This window comes from Saimiri boliviensis, chromosome 13, assembly GCF_048565385.1.
Source record: "Saimiri boliviensis isolate mSaiBol1 chromosome 13, mSaiBol1.pri, whole genome shotgun sequence".
NCBI classification, from domain to species: domain Eukaryota; kingdom Metazoa; phylum Chordata; class Mammalia; order Primates; family Cebidae; genus Saimiri; species Saimiri boliviensis.
The window spans coordinates 77,473,853-77,494,854 of record NC_133461.1 but is presented as its reverse complement, the minus strand read 5'-3'; the positions used below and the strand labels follow the sequence as shown (position 1 = coordinate 77,494,854).

The 21,002-nt window shown below is 42.0% G+C and overlaps 1 protein-coding gene across 6 annotated transcripts in view; it reads left to right on the top strand.

The window, feature by feature from the left end:
- Nucleotides 1–21,002, top strand: part of TACC1 (transforming acidic coiled-coil containing protein 1) — a 62,172-nt gene that overhangs the window by 26,927 nt on the left and 14,243 nt on the right. Inside the window, exons 3-9 of one of the 6 annotated variants that reach the window (XM_010348732.3) lie at nt 539–1,655; nt 4,710–4,745; nt 6,023–6,083; nt 7,934–8,054; nt 12,694–12,746; nt 17,899–18,024; nt 19,833–19,909. In XM_010348732.3, coding sequence (XP_010347034.2) covers nt 539–1,655; nt 4,710–4,745; nt 6,023–6,083; nt 7,934–8,054; nt 12,694–12,746; nt 17,899–18,024; nt 19,833–19,909 — 1,591 coding nt within the window. Of the gene's footprint in view, nt 1–538; nt 1,656–4,709; nt 4,746–6,022; nt 6,084–7,933; nt 8,142–12,693; nt 12,747–17,898; nt 18,025–19,832; nt 19,910–21,002 lie in introns of all 6 variants that reach the window. The other 5 variants (XM_010348730.3, XM_039463362.2, XM_039463360.2 and 2 more) reach the window with 5 other exon arrangements.

The following is a 21,002-nucleotide window of genomic DNA, read 5'->3' as shown; positions in this document are numbered from 1 at the left end:
TTTCAGTTTTTAGGTCTACAGAGAGATGATTCTGAGTTGGTCACAGTAGGTTTTTTCAGTTTATTTTTGGATTCAGATTTGTTCACTGCATAAAGCTCTGACCCTAAAACTGTCAGGCCGTGCCTAGGAACTATCCTAGTGCCAATCTGCATCCCTGTACCATAGCTGTTGGTTTCTAAAGATTCTTCCAGACCAGTCTTAACCTACAGAAAGTTAACATCACATAATATACATTGCAGCAGACTGTTGCTCTATTTATCCTTTCTCTAAATAGTTCTTTTGGTGTACTTGGTATTCATATCACTTGGATAATGTACATACACAACTTGGGATAAGAAAATTCATTTTAGGGTGTTGTGCCAGCTGTTCTGTTTCAGGCTGTGCTGCCATCCTTGCTGAACTTTAGAGATGCTTAATAGAAATAAAGAGGAAAGAACTTGCTATTTGTTTATGTGAATTTAGGTAGGAGAGAATATTTACCAATGACAGAAAGATAATTCTTTAATAGACGTTTTTTTTTTTTTTTCTCCCATTTTAGAATCACAAGAAGCTGATGAACAGCTTGTAGCAGAAGTGGTTGAAAAGTGTTCATCTGAAACTTGTTCTAAACCTTCAGAAAATAAGGTGCCACAGCAGGCTGTTGACTCTCATTCACTCAAGAATTTCAAAGAAGAACCTGAACATGATTTTAGCAAAATTTCCATCGTCAGGCCATTTTCAATAGAAACGAAGGATACCACAGATACCTCGGCAGCCCTCGGAACACAAGCAGCTCATGGCTTTATAACTGCAGTCTCAGGCAAGGCTCTGCTTTTCAGCCCATCAGGCACCCTCCAGGACGAGGCAATGATAGAAGGCAGTATGGGGGTCACCCTTGAGGCCTCCACAGAGGCTGATCTAAAAGCTGGAAACTCCTGTCCAGAGCCTGTGCCTAGCAGAAGAAGCAAGCTGAGAAAGCCCAAGCCTGTCCCTCTGAGGAAGAAAGCAATTGGAGGAGAGTTCTCAGATGCTGATGCTGCTATGGAGGGCACACCTCTCCCCAAGGCATCCTACCACTTCAGTCCTGAAGAGCTGGATGAGAACACAAGTTCTTCTTTGCTAGGAGGTGCCAGGTTTCAGAAGTCTCCCCCTGACCTTAAGGAAACTCCCAGCACTCTTGGTAGTGACACCAACGACTCAGGGGTTGAGCTGGGGGAGGAATTGAGGAGCTTACCTCTGAAGCTCGAGTTTGATTTCACAGAAGATGTGGGAAATGCAGAGGCCAGGAAAGCCCTTCCAAGGAAACCTGGCAGGAAACCGGGTAGCAAACTGACTCCCAAGATACAAAAAGACGGCATCAGTAAGTCAGCAGGTGTAGAACAGCCTACAGACCCAGTGGCACGAGATGGGCCTCTTTTCCAAGCATCTTCCAAGCTAGATCCTAGTCAGTGGGATAACCCCAGCTTCAACCCCTTTGGAAGCCACTCCATTCTGCAGAACTCCCCACCCCTTTCTTCTGAGGGCTCTTACCACTTTGACCCAGATAACTCTGACGAATCCATGGATCCCTTTAAACCAACTACAACCTTAACAAGCAGTGACTTTTGTTCTCCCACTGGTAATCATGTTAATGAAATCTTAGAGTCACCCAAGAAGGCAAAGTCGCGTTTAATAACGTGAGTGACAGCGGGCTCTGGGTGTCATGCTCTGTGTCTTCTCTGTGAGTTAGGCAGCCAACTACTTTTGGCTTTGGTGAACTGAATTTACCTTTGAGGTGCACCGAGGTTGATAAAAAGCTTATAATGGTATCCTGCAGTCTTCACTATTTGGCCTAACTGTTGTGTGGAATCAGAAATACTAGAGGTTTCCTTTTATATTTTTATCTTATTCTGAATCCTCAGCTTAATCAGCTAAGCTCTTTTCCCCTGGCCCTAGGACTTTTTATGTTTTTATATTTGAAAAAAATAAAGAATGGCATGAGAGATAGGTAGAGATTTGATGGTTTTCAGAAATCCTGGCTGGGCTCTGAGGAGTCACATTATAGACAATTCAAATATCAGTGCTTGCCACCGTCTTCAGATTCTTTATGGATAAGACAAATTCCTGTCCTATAAATTACCTGTGTAGTGTCAATAACATGTGGGAAATGGTCCAAAAGGGTCTTGTAGATAGAAGTCTTACTTACATAAACAGCTGTGATTTTTGTTGGAAACAAACCTACCACTAAAAGTTGGTGAGAATTCTTGTCTTCATGTGTAGTTTCTGGCTCATCAGCAAGGAGGTAAATTTCCAATAAGAATGAAGAATATTTTAAATGTTCAGTTAAAACTGAGTAAATTAATTGGTTTAGTCAGGACCCCCGCCCCCCACCCATCTCTCCTAGTAAATTATTTGACTTTTGCAAGGTCCTTAGAGTTTTTAGCGTAATCACCTAAGGTCATTTCCATATCAAGTTTCAGTTTAACTTTGCTGCATGATTACTTTGTCACAAAACTTGAGTAGATGGTAATACAATCATACATCACTTAGCCACAGGGTAGTTCTTAGAAATGCGTCCTTAGGTGATTTTGTTGTGTGAACATCATAAAGTGAACTTACACAAACCTAGGTGGTGTATCCTACTACACACCTAGGCTATATGGTACAGCCTATTACTCCTAGGCTACAAACCTGTACAGCACATTATTGTACTGAGTACTATAGGTGCTAGGTGTGGTGGCTCACACCTGTAATCCCAACACTTTGGGAGGCCAAGGTGGGAGGATCTCTTGAGGCCACGAGTTCAAGACCAGCCTGGGCAATATAGTGAGACACCCTCCTCCAACCCCCTGTCTCTTAAAAAAATTTTGTTTTTCATTAGCTGGGAGTAATGGTACATGCCTGTAGTCTTAGCTACTCAGGAGGTTGAGGCAGGAGGATTGCTTGAGCCCTGGAGGTTGAGGTTGCAGTAAGCCATGAATGTGCCATTGTACTCCAGCCTGGCTGGCAGAGCAAGACCCTGTCTTAGAAAATTACTATAGGCCTGTGGTAGGTATTTGTGTATCTAAACATCTAAGCATAGAAAAGGTACATAAAAATATAGTATAAAAGATAAAAAAATAATAAAGATAAAAAAATAATACACCTGTATAGGGTGCTTACCATGAATGGAGCTTGCAGAACTGGAATTTGCTCTGAGTGAGTCAGTGAGTGAGTGGTGAGTGAATGTGAAGGCCTAGGACATTACTGCACGCTACTGTAGCCTGTATAAACACTGTACACTTCAGCTACACTAAACTTATTTAATTTTTTTCCCCTCAATAATAAAGTTTAGCTTACTGTAACTTCTACTTTATTGACTTTTACATTTTTAAAGAAGTTTTGACTCTTCTGTAATAATACTTAGCTTAAAATACAAACACGTGATACAGCTATACAAAAATATTTTCTTTATATTCCTATTCCATAAGTTTTCTTTGTGTAAAATATTTATTTACTTATTTATTTACTTTGTAAACATTTTTGTTAAAAACTAAGACACAGACACACACATTACCTAGGCTTACCCAGGGTCAGGATCGTCAGGACATCACTAGGTGATAGTTTTTCAGCTCCATTATAACCCTGCGGGACCACTATCGCATATATGAGTGAAATGTCATTACGTGGCACATGACTGTATATCCTTCTGTGGCCCTATGACATTTTACTAAAACATTTGGGTAAAACATAGATACAAAGAAGAACCAATGAGTTGCAGGATGAAATATGAAAAAGGAGTATGAGAAGCACCATGTTTGTAGTTGTCACTGTAGATCTGTTGGGGAAATGCTTCTCAGCATTACTGTGACATAAAAACTCCAGGTGGCATGGTGACTTTCAGCAGAAAGGAAGACCCCCAAAGGTTTAAAGAGCAGAAGGATCAACTTCAGAACCAAGAAAGTAGAGTGATACAGAAACCAGTTCTTCAGCAGCCCCAGAAATGCTAAGGGGAGTGAAATGTCATTAGTAGCTCTCGATCAGTTCTTTGATTAAATATACACAGTTAAATGGTTGTTGAAAAATATTATTGATTGGGTGTCCTCTTTTGTAGTTTTTAAGGTTAGTTCTCTCTAGACAGCACTTAGGGTATGTACTGGGCGCGTCACTGCCTAGGTACTTCCTCCCCTAAATGTGGGATACTTCTGCCTACTGAAGTTAATAAGGAGTCGTTTGTGAGAGTTTCAGTTGCATGCAAGAAGTGCCTTAAATAAGATGAAATCTGGGCCAAATAAAGGGTAATTTATTCTACACTTTATATTCAGCAGCAAGGAGCACCGTCTCGAGTCCTACCACCCTCACCCTCACCCAGTAGGCTTTTTCCCTATTCTGTATTTGTCAAATAAACTTCTTGATCTAATACACTTAATAGGTTTTTAAAAAGTCTTTATGCAATCAAAAGTGTTGTCTTCTTGTTCTTTTTAGAAAAAGGAGTGCTAGACCTCTTGGAATTTTATTTTTCATCTATAAATTTGAATTTGTGACATTTCTCAGTGTTTCTGCCAGTCTCTTTTATAGTTGAGGTCTGTTCATCATTCACTCACTAGTGATAGCGTTCATGAATATGACATTTTTAATTTATATCTCACCTCATACAAAGATTTGTGCAGCTTTTACATCTGCCAGACTAGAGTTAAATATTCCAGTCTTTACATGATTTTTTTCTCCATCTGTCTGTCTCTTTCCTGTCTCTCATTTTGTTGGTGCATCAGGACTACTGAACAAGTGAAATTTCTCTGTTTTCTGTTGTAAGTACTCCTGCTGCTTCTGTTTGTCCCTGGGACCATTGGCAGTTTCCTCTCCTCCCACCTTCCCCCAGCCATCTCTCCATAGCATGTTTGCTTCTAATTCTGAGTTTGATCTGATGATTTTTTTGCATTTCATCGGCCACTTCATGAGTCAGCTTAGCCTTGCAGTTGTCCATACCTAAGGGAGTAGGGCTCGGCCTTTACACCTTAGGTGCAAGAGCTTGCACTCCCTGGCTTGGCAGGTGTCACATGGCGCTTTGACAATACCAAGAACTGGCTTGGCCCCAAGATCATCACAGCAGTAGTTTGAGGGACTGTTCTGCTATTTGTATTAGAAATTATTGGCTTTTTTGGTAGGATAAAGCTGCTGGCTTGGAACAGTTAATAAATTTTACTGAGTCAGCTCAACTTGAGTTTGGTGGCAGAGGGTGGCACTCAGTAAGAAGATTAGGGAAAGAAGATCATGAACTAGTGATTATGCACATTCCGGTAACTTACGTGCTTGTCTTTTTATTTTTTCTCGCAAAAGAAAAAAAGTTGCAAATAACTTTTTTTCTTTTTTTTGGTCACAGTGGTGTTTTTACTGGAAATACTAAGTTTATTAAAAAAGAATCTGAATTAGTCCTGTGATCACAAATTGTGTGCTAGTTTACAAATAACAGGTGGTTCAAGCTTTCCCAAGTTTCAGGCTTTGTGCAGTACGTGGCATTCATCTTTCATCTTACTACTTAATAGGAATGATAATACTTTACTACATATTTTTATTTTTATACTTTTTTATTGACCACAGTTCTTCTCTGTGAGCACACAAGTCTAACTGGAACTGTTTTATGAGACTTCTATGGCTTTTAGTGCAATAAAGAATTTTTAAAGAATCTGGTCCAGCGTGATGATTTTTCTATGAACGTCAAAGCCAAGTGAGTGAAGCTCAGAGGAACTGAATGTCTTCAGCTGCTAAGGCTGTACTGTCTGAAAAGCTTTTGGTGGCGTGTAATTAAAAACTAGACATCAGAGTGCTAGTGTTTGGCAACTCACAGAAACAAGTGAGGGGGTCTTTTCAGAGAATGAGCTCAGCTGTTGGTCTTTGCTTACCCCGTCTCTCCCAAGAAAACTCAGAGGCATAAAAGATGTCCCTACCTCTCTCACGCGGTGATGTTTGATTTGTGTGGTGCTGTACGCTTTGGCTTCTATCCGCACACACTGCTGTCTGCCCTATTTCATACGTTGACAGTTGTCAGTGTGATTCCAAACTGGCTTATTTGTGTTTCTTTTTCTAGGAGTGGCTGTAAGGTGAAGAAGCATGAAACTCAGTCTCTCGCTCTGGATGCATGTTCTCAGGTAAGTCTGTGCCCATCCCCAGAATGTCTCTTAGACCAAGGGTCCCTCAGAGGGAATTTGCATCCCCCTGGCGGGAGGTTAAAAAGGACTTTCCAATGGGTGCCTCAGTACTCAGCTTTAAGAAGTCAATTTCTAGATCCTTACGTCCAGATTCTCTTCCCTGAAGAAAAGGGCCCTGAAGACAAGGGAACCCTTTCACAATGACTCTCTCTCTCTCTCTCTCTCTCTCTCTCTCTCTCTCTCTCTCTCTCTCTCTCTCTCTCTCTCTCTCTCTCAGTGGGGGAGGGAGTAAAATTCCCACTCTAAATGCTGTAAAGATGCATCACCACAGGGTGTGAAAGTCTCCAGGGCACCAAAGGGAAGATCTGAAATATTGGTGTAGATTCTATAAAGATAATTGACTATTAATATGTGGATGATACTTTTCTTAAGTCAGATGGTTTTCCAGTTCATTGCTTTCAATAATATAGAAGGACTTGAGTTTCCAGCTGATAGATCTAAAAACTTTGATGATAGATTTTTTTGGCACATAACTTGGAAAGGGGTTCAAAGAATTGAGAGGCACTTTCCTTACAGAACTACCTTCTGTTTCATCTGTTGTTTATATAAATAAAGTTTCTTAATGGTTATAATTTATAAAATAGAAAACAGGAATAAAATTGATGTTGACCTTTGTTACATTCTAGCAATAACTAATATCCATCCATGACCATATGAACTAATTGCAAAACACAAACCAAAACCCAGGCCCATCTGATTGCAATGATATCCTTTTGTTCTTTTTATGTCAGTATACTTATTACAGAAATACATTCACTGGTTAATAAAATCCAGTTTAACATAACTTTTCTATACAGTTTGGACTAGAAACTTGGTATATGGTGTAGATGTAAAATGGGTGTGGTGGGGGAAATTTGCAATCTGAGTTATTTTTCATCTGTTACAAATGTGTAAAAGATTCTCCCTCAGATTTTGCTAAAGTAGGCAGAAAGTGCTATGAAAAATCTATCTTTGGTTATCTTTTTTTAAAAAACCCGTATTTTTATTGTACTATAAAAGTTTTTAAGAATTAGTGCAATAAAATGTTTTGTAATTGATATAAAAATTTATGTTAAGACTTAAAGAAAAAAATTTCACAGAGACGTTGGATAGAGATCTTTAAAAGACTTTCAGCCATGCAGATGTTTTTCGTTGGAATAATTTCTCGATGTAAGTGGAATGGAAGTACAGATTTAGAGAGGAAAAGGAATAACATGAATTTCTGACTTAGGAACTTGTTCGTAAGAGGCATAAAAGATGTCCCTACCTCTCTCACGCGGTGATGTTTGATTTGTGTGGTGCTGTACGCTTTGGCTTTAATTTAAATTTGGTGTAAATTTAAAATGGATCATATGGTATCAAATCACTCAGGTAACTAGATAGCATTAAGCAAATTCAGTATTTAGAATATGCCAGATGTCACACCCTTTGCAGTTATTTAAACTTATACCGAAGAGTTTTTAGATGTCACTTGAAAATACAATGGGGTACATAGATTAAAAAAAAATAGAAGGTATACAAACAAAAAAATTGAAAACCACTGTCTTAAACCACTTAAACTGCTTGCTTATAGACTTAACCTAGAGAAGCTCATTTTTTAAAACAGACTCAAATCACAGAAGCTCAGGGTCTGTAAAACAGCATCTCACGATTGAAAGACTCCAGCTTCCTCCTAGCTTTGTACCCAGATCTGTGGTTAACTCTGTCATGTATCTGTATGGAGCTGTGTCCGCTTTGTTCCATTCGTGGGATGTCACTTCCCCATTGCTTGCCCTGCTAAAGGGTAGCATCTTCTCTGTTGTGTTTCTCAGGATGGAGGGGCAGTGATCTCCGAGATTTCAGACATTTCTAATAGGGATGGCCATGCTACCGATGAGGAGAAACTGGCATCCACGTCATGTGGTCAGAAATCAGCTGGGGCCGAGGTGAAAGGTGAGCCAGAGGAAGACCTGGAGTACTTTGAATGTTCCAATGTTCCTGTGTCTACCATAAATCATGCGTTTTCATCCTCAGAAGCAGGTATGGAAGCATATCTTCATCTTTCTAATGTACATAAGCATGGAAATGCCTGAAAGCCTAATAAAGTAGGAGGCGCCTTACAGAGATTAAAGAATTGGGTCACCTGAAGGATAGATTTAGGATGTTGACCTATGCTTCGCTTCTTTACCTGGAAAAGGGACAGAAACAAAGTGCTTGTTGAAGTACTAGGGATACAGGGATACTTGTGGCAAGTTGTATAGTAGATGCTGAGGTATGTGAGACTGCTTGAATTTATAATTTTATGTGAATGTGGTCATATCTTTGTTTTTTTTATTTGAGACAGAGTTTCGCTCGTTACCCAGGCTGGAGTGCAATGGCACGATCTCGGCTCACCGCAACCTCCGCCTCCTGGGTTCAGGCAACTCTCCTGCCTCAGCCTCCTGAGTAGCTGGGATTACAGGCACGCGCCACCACGCCCGGCTAATTTTTTGTATTTTTAGTAGAGATGGGGTTTCACCATGTTGACCAGGATGGTCTCAATCTCTTGACCTTGTGATCCACCCGCCTCAGCCTCCCAAAGTTCTGGGATTACAGGCGTGAGCCACTGCGCCCGGCGGTCATATCTTAAAGTATAGTGGTGTGTTAGTTCATTTGCGTTGCTGTAAAGGAATACCGGAGACTGGCTAATTTGTAAGGAAAAGAGGTTTATTTCGTTCATGGTTCTTCAGGCTGTAGAAGAAGCATGGCGCCAGTACCTGCTTCTGGTGAGGGACTCAGGAAGCTTCCAATCATGGTGGAAGGCAAGGGGGAGCACATGTGTCACATGATGAGACGGGGAGGAGGATGCCAGGCTCTTTTTGACAAACAGATCTCACAGAAACTAACAGAGTGAGAAGTCACTTACTGCCACAAGGAGGGCACCAAGCTATTGATGAGGGATCCTCTCCTATGACCCAGACACCTCCCATTAGGCCTCACCTCTAACTGTTGATCAGATTTCAACAGTAGTTTTAGAGGACAGATATTCAAACTATATCAAATCAAATGGCCTATAACTATGTCATACGTTTGACTTTTTTGTTATTGTTATGCTCATTGTTTAACTTACAGAAATAATAACTAATACATAGGGTGCCTTACCATGTGCAGGCATTGTTCTAAGTGCTTTGCATAATACTCATTCATAGCAAAGTGTTACCCTTTTCTCCCTTCTTTGGAGAAACAAGGTAAGGCAAAGAAGTTAAGTAACTTGATTAAAGTCATTTGGCTAGTGTAGGACAGAAAAGTGGTATCTTTTTCCTCCTTACCACAAGGTTCATGGCTGAGACATCTCTAACAAAAGACAGATCAACAAGAGAAAAGCATACAAATATATTTAATATAAGTTTGACAGGACATTAGAGCCTCCAGAAATGAAGACCCAAAGAAACAGGGAAAACAATTGGAGAACAGAAGAGCGTGATCCCATGGTAATAAACTAGGGGAACTTAGCAAGTCTTGTTTGTTCCAATTCCTCTTGGTGTCTTTGTCTTTCAGGATAAGGACATTGTTTTTCTCTGGGTATAGGGAGGACTCCTGTAATGAGGTCTTATGACCTATTTTCAAGGGAAGGTCTGAGGGATTCCTTTATGACCTACTTCAGGGGAGAAAGCAGGAGAGTGGCCAGGAGACTTCCCTGCTGCTGGTTCCTCAAATGTGAAAGCGCCATATGTTGGTGTAGTGTGTTCTGAACCTTGTAAATGGTAGAACTAGATTTGACTCTAAGCAGTTGGCTTCCATGGTCTTTTAGCGACAATGCCAAAGTGTGAAGAGATTATTTTCATGACAGTAGGCGACTGTAAATTTTCCTGGTACAGATGTGATAGATTGAGATTGACCACTGCACGGTAGCATCTTTCTTAACATGCTAATGAGGAACCTGGACTAACGTGGGCTGCAGCCGCTTACTGATAGACTCGTCAGATCATTCTAGAGCTAAGCCCCTCTTTTGGGTTCCCAGTTACATCCTTGGCCTGAAACTTTACTTATGAGAAGTTTAGAACCATGTTCCTGACTACATTAAACATTATTAAAAACTCAGATCTTGCTGGGCACAGTGGCTCACACCTGTAATCCCAGCACTTTGGGAGGCTGAGGTGGGCAGATCACGAGGTCAGGAGATCGAGACCATCCTGGCCAACATGGTGAAACCCTGTCTCTGCTAAAAGTACAAAAATTAGCCAGGCGTGGTGGTGCATGCCTGTAATCCCAGCTATTCAGGAGGCTGAGGCTGGAGAATCACTTGTACTCGGGAGGCAGAGGCGACAGTGAGCTGGGATCATACCACCGCATTCCAGCCTGGGTGACATGCGAGGCTCCGTCTGAAGAAAAAAAAAAAAGCAACATAATTTTATTTATGGGCTTTTATGCATAGAATTTTAAAAGTCATGATCTGCCATTAAGCCAGGGAAGCAGATGGAAAGTCAGGACTCAGAGCAGTTTATTCCCCCTGGCCTCCTTTCCGTCCCAGGCCTCAGTCTCTCATCTATAAAATGATGTGCCAGGCATTGTTCCTGATTTTTTCCAACACTGCCTTCTGCCCTGATGTCTTTCCCAAAGACCTCGTTTGCCATTCCTCCGGTTTCTCGGGGTTAATCCTGAGTATCCTTACACCTGCCTTGGTTTCTTCCATCTGAAGTGTCTTCCTTTGCCACCTCCTACACAGTTCTGCACACCCCTTCAGGCCTCTCCAGCATGCTTTATCCTCCCGTGTTTCCTATTCCCCTTCCTGTTCCACAGCACCTAGTGGAGGGTGCAAATTATAGGAAATTATAAACTTACTGAGGTTGGAAACTATGAGACAGTCATCTGTGAGTCACGTTTGACACAGTACATGGTAAACATTTATTGAATTATATTCTTCCTCACTGGAGGAAATGCCTTCAACAAAAATGTGTGTATCCCTGTTGCATACAGTGCTATCTTCAAAGTTAGCAAATAGCAGAGGGAACAGATTTAAACAAGTGGTTACACTGTAACTGATCAGCCACATCACAGGCAAGTGGAGGCTGCGTCCCGGGTGTAGGGGTGGCTACAGGCCCTGTTACGTTGGAGCTGGGTCCTGGTGGATGCTTACTAGATGTTCTCCAGGAAACAAGACTCTCACACCGCCATGAGAAGGAAGCTATCATGTTGGTAAAATGCCCAGTTGCTTTCTGTGAGTACATGGCAAGTGGGAAATGAGGTTGTGCCTTGGAATCTGGGCTCGATCCTATAGGTAGGGAGGGGGTTGAAGGTTTTTGAACAAGGGAGTGATGGGCAAATTTGTGTTTTGAATAATTAGCTATTGACAACAATAGTAGTTAGTGATTGCCGTGTAGAGGATTCTGACTTTTTTTTTTTTTTTTTTGAGACGGAGTTTCGCTCTTGTTACCCAGGCTGGAGTGCAATGGCGCGATCTCGGCTCACCGCAACCTCCGCCTCCTGGGTTCAGGCAATTCTCCTGCCTCAGCTTCCTGAGTAGCTGGGATTACAGGCACGCGCCACCACGCCCAGCTAGTTTTTTGTATTTTTAGTAGAGACGGGGTTTCACCATGTTGACCAGGATGGTCTCGATCTCTCGACCTCGTGATCCACCCGCCTCGGCCTCCCAAAGTGCTGGGATTACAGGCTTGAGCCACCGCGCCCGGCCGAGGATTCTAACTTTTAAAGTTTTTTATGCTTTTCTGTATTTTTATATTTACTTCGATGAGTGGATCTTCTGGTTATTTTATTTTTTATTTTTGAGATTGTGTTTCGCTGTTTTTGAGATTGTGTTTCCCAGGCTGGAGTGCAGTGGCGTGATCTTGGCTCACTGCAACCTCCACCTCCTGGGTTCAAGTGATTCTCCTGCCTCAGCTTCTCAAGCAGCTGGAATTACAGTCACCCGCCACCACACCTGGCTAGTTTTTGTATTTTGAGTAGAGATAAGCCAGGCTAGTCTCCTGACCTCAGGTGATTCACCCACCTGGCCTCCCAAAGTGCTGGGATTACAGGTGTGAGCCACCATACCTGGCCATCTTCTGGTTATTTTAAATGTCACCCTCCACCCTCCTAGAGGATGGACCTGAGACAAGGAAGCCTATTTGAAGGGTGTGGAGGGGAGAATGAGTTTCGCTGGCTTGAATTTTAAAGCTTATTATCTTATCTGCTGTATTAATTAGATCAAGGCCACCCTTCTGGGTTGGAATTTAAATTCACTCTGACTTGATGATAAAAAAAACATTTGGTGTTAACACAGGGACCCCTTTCTGAAACAATACCACGGTTAGTACAATGCATTGTCCAAACTTTTAATGGACACAAGGGGGCAGCCTTGCTGTTTTTTCTGCCTGAAGGCTGACACACATTCGTGACTGAATAACTATGTGCTCCTCTTCTCAATGTCATAGACATAACGCTAAACTGCACAATGCCCAACAAAATGCCAGCGTTCCTTTTAAATAAAATCTTTAAATGCTTTTCATGTGTTCTTAGTCATTCTCGACCTGCACTGGAGTCTCCAAGAACCTTTCACTAGGAAGGAAAGAAACTGACTCCTTGGGTTAACTATAAAAATGACTTTCTCTCTTAGGTATAGAGAAGGAGACGTGTCAGAAGATGGAAGAAGACGGGTCTGCCGTGCTTGTAAGTTCCTTAATGTGGAGGGCCAGGTGGGGCTCAGGTTTCTTTCAGTATTAGTTTTAAAGCCCATGTGAATTTGCTAAATTCTGGTCAGTGTGAGGTGATGAGAATAAAATGTAAATAAGAACAGTTTCTTCACTTGAGGAACATGTAGTCTCTGCCGTGTTCTATACAGTAGCCCTACCTGCAGGTGGCTATTGAGCACTTGAACTGTAGCTACTCAGAAAAAGAAGAAGCATAAATGTCTCAACTTTTAATATTAACTACATGTTGAATGATAATATTTTGGATGTATTGGGTTAACTGAGGTATATTATTATTATTATTATTATTATTATTATTATTTGAGACAGTCTCACTCTGTTGCCCAGGCTGGAGTGCAGTGGCGCAATCTTGGCTAACTGCAACCTCCACCTCCTGGGCTCAAGTGATCCTCCCTCCACAGCCTACCAAGTAGCTGGGACTAGAGGCGCGTGCTACCACACCCAGCTAATTTTTGTATTTTTTGTAGAAATGGGGTCTTGCCATGTTGCCTAAGCTGGTCTCAAATTCCTGGGCTCAAGCAGTCTGCCCACTTTGGCCTCCCAAAGTACTGGGATTACAGGCATGAGCCACCGCACCTGGCTGGTTTACTCAGTTCTTGAAACAAACTTTAAACTTCCTGATTCCCAACTTATTCATCCATAAAATGAGCAGCACCCATCTGCCTCATCGAAGTGGTTGTGAGGATAAGATGAAATGACAGTGTGAAAGATTTAAGCTGTAAAGTGCTAGAATACACTAGTGGTATGCTAGAATACACGAGTGTGCTAGGATACACTGGTGGGGTGTTGATAGGAAACAGAGGAAAGAGAGTGAAAAAGAAAAGCGGCAATCACTGTCTCTGGAGCCAGTTGGTGAGGAACATATCATATGCTGTGACCTTTTAAAAGCAACTCCATTTGAACTTCCCAACATAAATTAACTTCTTCCTTAGAACATTGAATAAACATTATATAAAGAAATTTCACCACGTAACACGTTGAATGAAAAAAATCTGTTTAATCAGCATTTACTTGCTAAGTTTCTCCATGTTGCTCTGAAGTCCATTCCTATGTGTCTTGTGCCCAGCAGTAGGTGGTGGCTGGGACTAAGGCCAGAGTACAGTCAGTGGTGGGGAGTCAGTCTCAACTTGCTTTTCAGCTGTTGTTCCACAGCATTTTTCACGTAAGAAGTTAACTTTTCTTTTTAAGTTATAAACTTCTTAAAAGTTGAGTTCATGGCTGGGTGTGGTGGCTCACACCTATAATCCTAGCACTTTGGGAGGCCAAGGTAGGTGGATCACCTGAGGTCAAGAGTTCAAGACCAGCCTGGCCAGCATGGTGAAACCCCATCTTTGTTTAAAAAAAAAAAAAAATTATTTAAAGAAAAAAAAGAAAAGTTGAGTTCATTTGGCTTTTCCGGGCATGTCTCTGTTAGAGTACAGCAGGGGCTGTTATTGCTCTGCTGTGATTGAAGGCAAATGACAGGATGAGCACAGTCAGCATACTGCCACAGATTAGTTGATGCGAATTCTCTTGCCGCTGGGACACAGCCACGGGAATCTGTGGTATCTGTGTTCACTGTAAATTTGCAACAAGGCGTCCATTGAGTTCTATTGTCTATAGACAGGTCTTTGTTGGTCCTCGATTGTGAACGTTTTGAGGGACTGAGAGAAGCATTGGCAAACCTGAAATGAAGCCCCTTTGGAAGGATATAATTGATTGATTTAGCATCTTCATTAAAGATACACTTGATGGCCCAGGCCTGAAAGAGATCTTCTAGCCAATTCTCTGTGATGGTAGATTCTATAACAAGCTTGTCCAACTTGCTTAATTTTGTTGTTCTGTCGTTTTGTTTTAGGCTTTTAGCAGCCTGAAGCCATGGTTTTTAGTTTCTGTCTCTAGTGACAAGCAGAAAAGAGGGATGAGGAAGGGGCTTTACTGGCCCAACCAGAAACAGAAACTAAGAACTCATGACTGTATTCTCTCCCTTGGACACCCCTGTGAGATGTTCTGCACTTTTTGATAAGCAACCTAAACAACTTAAACAATATAAAAAGTTAAATCCTAGGAGACTGGAAAAGATGGCCAAAGTAGGCCAGGTTACATTCCTGCCGTGACACTTGTAAGAGCTGTTGCATTTTGAGTAGTAAGGCTTATAGATGTGGCCAGGCAGAGAAGAGAGTGGCCGGGGAGAACTGGTAGGCTGAAGAGCCTACTTGCCTGGAGACATCATATACCATCCAAGGTCCGATTTTCCACCTTCAGCTCAGGATACCACCTCTTCTGGACCCCAAATGTGTTAGCATTGAGTTGTTAAGCAGACAGACTGAATTCATTTACTCCCTCAACAAATGAATGAGATGCTGAACTCTGTAATGGACATTGATGTTTTCCTGGCTAAGAAGATTTTTAGGGGCCTTATTTCCCAAATTCTCATGAACTTGGTAGCCATGGGAAGCACTGAGAATCTGTTTCCTAAAGTTGACTCAACCTGGGGACTCCAGCTTAAACTAAGAATTCACAAGAGACTGACCCATGAAATGTTATTAATTTAAAATGTTAATAATTTGGAATCGGAAGTGTAACTGACGAATCAAGGGTCAACTTGGCCTCATGTATTACCTCCCTTTAGGCAAGTTACGGTTTCTTGATAAGAAACAAGGCACAAGAAATTAATGAGATGATTCAAAGGTCCAGGGGTGTATCAGCTATCTACTGCTGTGTAACACATTACTCCGACGCTTAAAGCAAGTGTTTATTATCTCATTGTTTCTGTGGGTCAGGAATCTTGGGCAGCTTTGCTGGGTACCTCTGACACAGAGTCTGTTACAGGCTGCAAAGTATTGACCAGGGCTGGAGTCATCTCCAGGTTTGACTTGAGGAGGATCCTGAGGAGGATCTGCTTCCAGGCTCACTCACATGGTTGTTGGCAAGTCTTGGGTCCCCACTGTTGGCAGAGACATCTTTGCCATATGGGCCTTTTCCTGTAACTTCGCAAAACATGGAAGTCAGAGTTTGTTCAGAACCTAACCTTAGAGGTGACATCCATGATGTTTGCCATATTCTGATGAGTCACTAGGTCCAGCCTACACTCAAAGGGAAGAGATTACAGAGGGAGGGGATTAGTACTGGAGGTAGGAGTTACTGGGGCTGCATTTTAGGGGCTGCCCACTGCAAGTGCCTTCTGGTTCTAGTGGTAGATCTATTCGAAGAGAAAAAAGAGAGGTTTTGTGGGACCTTGGACTTCCTTTGGCATAGTGGGCTGCCCTCCCCGAAATGGTGCTGGAACATGGGCACTGCCAGCTCGTGGCTTTTGTATTTTTCTTTTCTGTGGCCTGAGACAGGTTTCTATTTGGGACCCATGGCTGAGGTCTGTGAAGCTGCGTGCTAAAATTCTGTTTCTAAGTGTTTTCTAGAGAGGGTAAAACTATGATGACTGAAAATTTAAAAGTCACTGGTCTAAGTTCACCTTGGACTTTATGTTTAGTGTGATTCACACAAGATGTAACAGATTGATTATAATCAATAACTAATTGATCAGTTTTCGCACATTTAAGATTAAGATTATTCCAGGTCACTTTGGCATTTTGGATGTTCCCAAAGTATTAGATGACTGATTTGTGTAAAAAGTTTACTTCCATAGGTGGGAGGTATAGCCACCAAAAATGCCTTTTAGGAAGGAAAATAGTACAAAGTCCATTAGTTCAACCATCGTGGAAGACAGTGTGGCGATTCCTCAAGGACCTAGACATAGAAATTCCATTTGACCCAGCAATCCCATTACTGGGTATATATCCGAAGATTATAAATCATTCTGCTATAAGGACACATGCACGTGAATGTTCATTGCAGCACTGTTTACAATAGCAAAGACCTGGAACCAACCCAAATGCCCATCGATGATAGACTGGACAGGGAAAATGTGGCACATATACACCATGGAATACTATGCAGCCATCAAAAACGATGAGTTCGTGTCCTTTGTAGGGACATGGATGAAACCTGGAAACCATCATTCTCAGCAAACTAACACAAGAACAGAAAATCAAACACTGCATGTTCTCACTCATAGGTGGATGTTGAACAATGGAACACAGGGAGGGGAGCATCACACACTGGGGTCTGTAGGGAGGAAATAGGGGAGGGACAGTGGGGGTTGTGGAGTTGGGGAGAGATAGCATGGGGAGAAATGCCAGATACAGGTGATGGGGAGGAAGGCAGCAAATCATACTGCCATGTGTGTACCTATGCAACAATCTTGCATGTTCTTCACATGTACCCCAAAACCTAAAATGCAATAAGATATAAATAAATAAAATAAAATAAGTGAAAAATAAAAAGAAAGAAAAATGCTTAACAGTGCTTTGCTCTGGAACCTGAGTTTATGATAGAAGTGAGCCAGCACCTCAGAAGGCAAAGTGCTGCCAGAAGGGAGTGGAAAACTTAGTAGCAAGGAAGAACCAACACACAGGCACGGACCTTGACTTCTGTATGATCATTGTGCATATGGGCAACAGTGGTGCACACCCAGCAGGAGGAGGTCGCCGCATAGCAGTGGAAGTTCATGTTGATCCTGAATCACCCATGTGGAAGGGTGGGGGCGTGAGTTCAAAGAATTCAAATATATTTGCTATTTCTGCCTCCTTAGGCCTGAAAGTTAGTATTTTAGAAACACTTCCATCTGCAGTGGCTAAATAAAGATACATGTAAAGCATTGGTATGTAACAGGAGCAGCTGTCACTTGTTTTTGTTTTGCTTTTTTTAAAAAGAAAATTCTGTTTACATGGAGCATATCATCCCCAGAAACTTAATCATGAGTGTGTTTCTCTTATCCATGTGGTTCTTTGGTGACTGACCCCTCTTATAAGTACACTTTTTCCCCTCTAGATCAGAGTAAAATTTCTCCAGGTTATGTGTTCCACAGAAGCTAAGACCACTCTGATAGTCATTATGACAGTTTTTCTTCAGGTACTTTCATAACTAGATTTGTTTTTTAAAAAGCTTCCCTCCTGCTGATTTTTCTTTAAACATGGTTGTAAAGGGTGTGATCAATTTAGTAATGAGAAAGTTGTTGAAGGATGTCTGGGGTGAAGAAGCTGAAGACTGATTTAATGCAATTCCTTTCCCCACAGGGGCTGCTGGAGTCCTCAGCAGAGAAGGCCCCTGTGTCAGTGTCCTGTGGAAGTGAGAGCCCCCTGGATGGGATCTGCCTCAGCGAATCAGATAAGACAGCTGTGCTCACCTTAATAAGAGAAGAGGTAAAAGCTCTCCTGTTTAGTCTACTTATCATTCCATTTCTTTGTAAGGCCTGTGTACCAGCAGGTAGATTGCATCTCTGCTGGCTCAAGTTATCCCAAGCTGGAAGTTCTTATTTCCTGCAGCTTGTTTAGGTCATAAAAAGGGCTCCCTGTGGCAGTGGCTCTGGATTCCTGACATTCTGGTCTCCAGGGAAAAATGTTGACAATCTGAAATATTCTTAAGAATTTTGTACCCTTCTTTTTCTTTCAACCCTGACATTTAAAATATCTAATTTTGCCAGCTTTGCTCATATATGTAACTAAACCAGTGCTGTTATTTTGCAGAGGATACATGCGCATGCCTAAACATTTTTGAATTATTTGCGGTAATACACAGTTGTTTCCTACTTCCATTCATTCTTTAAACAATTCTACTCTCTCTTTCTTGAACAGCCTTTGTTGGAAATAGATCACTGTTAGGCCTTTTCTGGTTATGTGAAAAATATGAAAGACATTGTTGTTCTGTACCATTAATCAGTTACCCACCCTCTCCTGTCATATTTCTATGCTATATTTTGTGTGTTTGGTTTGTGTATTTCTTGATGATTCCGCCTGTTCTTGAAGGTGTGACAGTTTTATTTTTACAGTATGCTGAAATGGTTAAGCACCTCAACTGTAGGTCTTTTAAAGGTTTATAAAATAGCATCAAGTTGGTAATGAGGGATGTCAGTCCTGCTTTCAAAACTTGGGAGTAATGGTAAGGAGGTCCACCAAAGTTTTTTTTGTTTGTTTTTTTTTTTTTTTTTTTTTTTTTTAAGAGACAAGATCCGTCTGTCACCGAGGCTGGAGTGCAGTGGCACAATTATAGCTCATTGCAGCCTCGAACTCCTAGGCTCAAGTGATCCTCCTGTCTCAGCCCCCTGAGTAACTGGGACTGTAAGCATGCACCACTGTGCCTGGCCAAAATCCTGTAAATCAGAAAAGTGACTTTATCTTTTTCCTAATGGATCAAAGTAAAGAGGTGCCTGGTTGCCTGAAGCAGACAGAATACCTGCTATGTTCTTGAGATCCTAATAAATATAGCAAAACTACCAATTAGGAAGAGAGAGGCACAGACAGGGAAGTACCGTAAGAGGGGAGCCATGGCTGCCCATCCAAGCCCCACCCAGGGCAAATGGAGTTTGAGGCAATGAATTTAGAGTATTTCCTTCCAGTTAGCAAGAGCATCCCAATTATGAGCCTGGGTTCCAGGCTGACCAGCAAGACTCTACCCGTGGTGATGGGTCCTATAGCTAGATGTAGCCAGCTCAGGGCATTATACATCTGAGCCCCCTCCTTCTGACTCCATTTTTATGAAGCTGTCAAAAATGACATAGAAAGAGAATATGCTGCTCATGCCAACTTCCAGTGCTTTGATTTTCTGGCAGTTTCATTCTCTGGTGACCTGGCATCAGCTGCGATTACATGGCCTTGGTTAGGGTGAATACCTGCCAGTCAGATGGCTCTGTTCTTAGTATCTGTTCCAGTCAGGGTCTGCCCTGCAGAGCTGAGAGCTAGATCCTGGACCAAGGGAAACTTCACAGAGGCTGTAAATACCACTTGGAATTTCTGGGAGATATTCTACTCATCTTTGTTCTCATATCTGCATCCCAGCATCCTAGGTGGCTTAGAGTACACTTTCCCAAATGTTTACAAACATTAAATATTGAGGTTTATCTTTCTAATACAGATTGAACATCTTGGGTTAGACCTGGTTGTGTGCTGTTTCAGTCCCCAGTCTTAAATGCAAACTATTAGATTGGGTAAAACTAAGCTTTATTATACTCTAGATAATCACTAAAGAGATTGAAGCAAATGAATGGAAGAAGAAATATGAAGAGACCCGGCAAGAAGTCTTGGAGATGAGGTTAGACTGGAGGTTTTGGGGAGGGGCTGGATACTTCCATGCACTGTTAGATTTGATACAGATGAAGTGATGACAGTGTTTGCTTATCACAGAACCAAGTGTTGAGAGCTTGAGGGCTTTACTGTTTACACCTTGCTTTGTGAGAGAATGTTATTTCAGGCCGGACGCGGTGGCTTATGCCTGTAATTCTAGCACTTTGGGAAGCTGAGGTGGGTGGATCACCTGAGGTCAGGAGTTCAAGACCAGCCTGGCCATCATGGTGAAACCCCATCTTTTATTTAAAAAAAAAAAAAAGGCCGGACGCGGTGGCTCAAGCCTGTAATCCCAGCACTTTGGGAGGCCGAGGCGGGTGGATCACGAGGTCAAGAGATCGAGACCATCCTGGTCAACATGGTGAAACCCCGTCTCTACTAAAAATACAAAAAATTAGCTGGGCATGGTGGCACATGCCTGTAATCCCAGCTACTCAGGAGGCTGAGGCAGGAGAATTGCTTGAACCCAGGAGGTGGAGGTTGCGGTGAGCCGAGATTGCACCATTGCACTCCAGCCTGGGTAACAAGAGCGAAACTCCGTCTCAAAAAAAAAAAAAAAAAAGAGAGAGAGAGAGAGAATGTTATTTCAGGATTTATTGTTAACCAGTTATTATATTCGAATACTGTAGTTTATCTTGGGTTGTTCAGAACATAACATGTAAACAGAACCCACGTAATTCTTACCTTTTTAGAAGAATTGACAAAAATTTATATCAAAATATCCATTTGGAATACAGAATAATAGGATTTATCCAATGAGAGAGACATTGAAATTCATAATACTACTTTTTTTTTTTTTTTTTTTGAGGCAGGTTCTCTTGTCATCCAGGCTGGAGTGCAGTGGTTTGATTATGGCTCACTGCAGCCTTGACCTCCTGGGCTCAACTGATCCTCCCACCTCTACCTCCCAAGTAGCTGGGACCGCATACATGCGCCACCACACCTGCATATTTTTTTTTTAGAGACGAGCTCTCGCTCTGTTGCCCAGGCTGGTTTCTAACTCCTGAGCTCAAGAAATGCATTTGCCTCAGCCTCCCAAAGTGCTGGGATTACAGGCATGA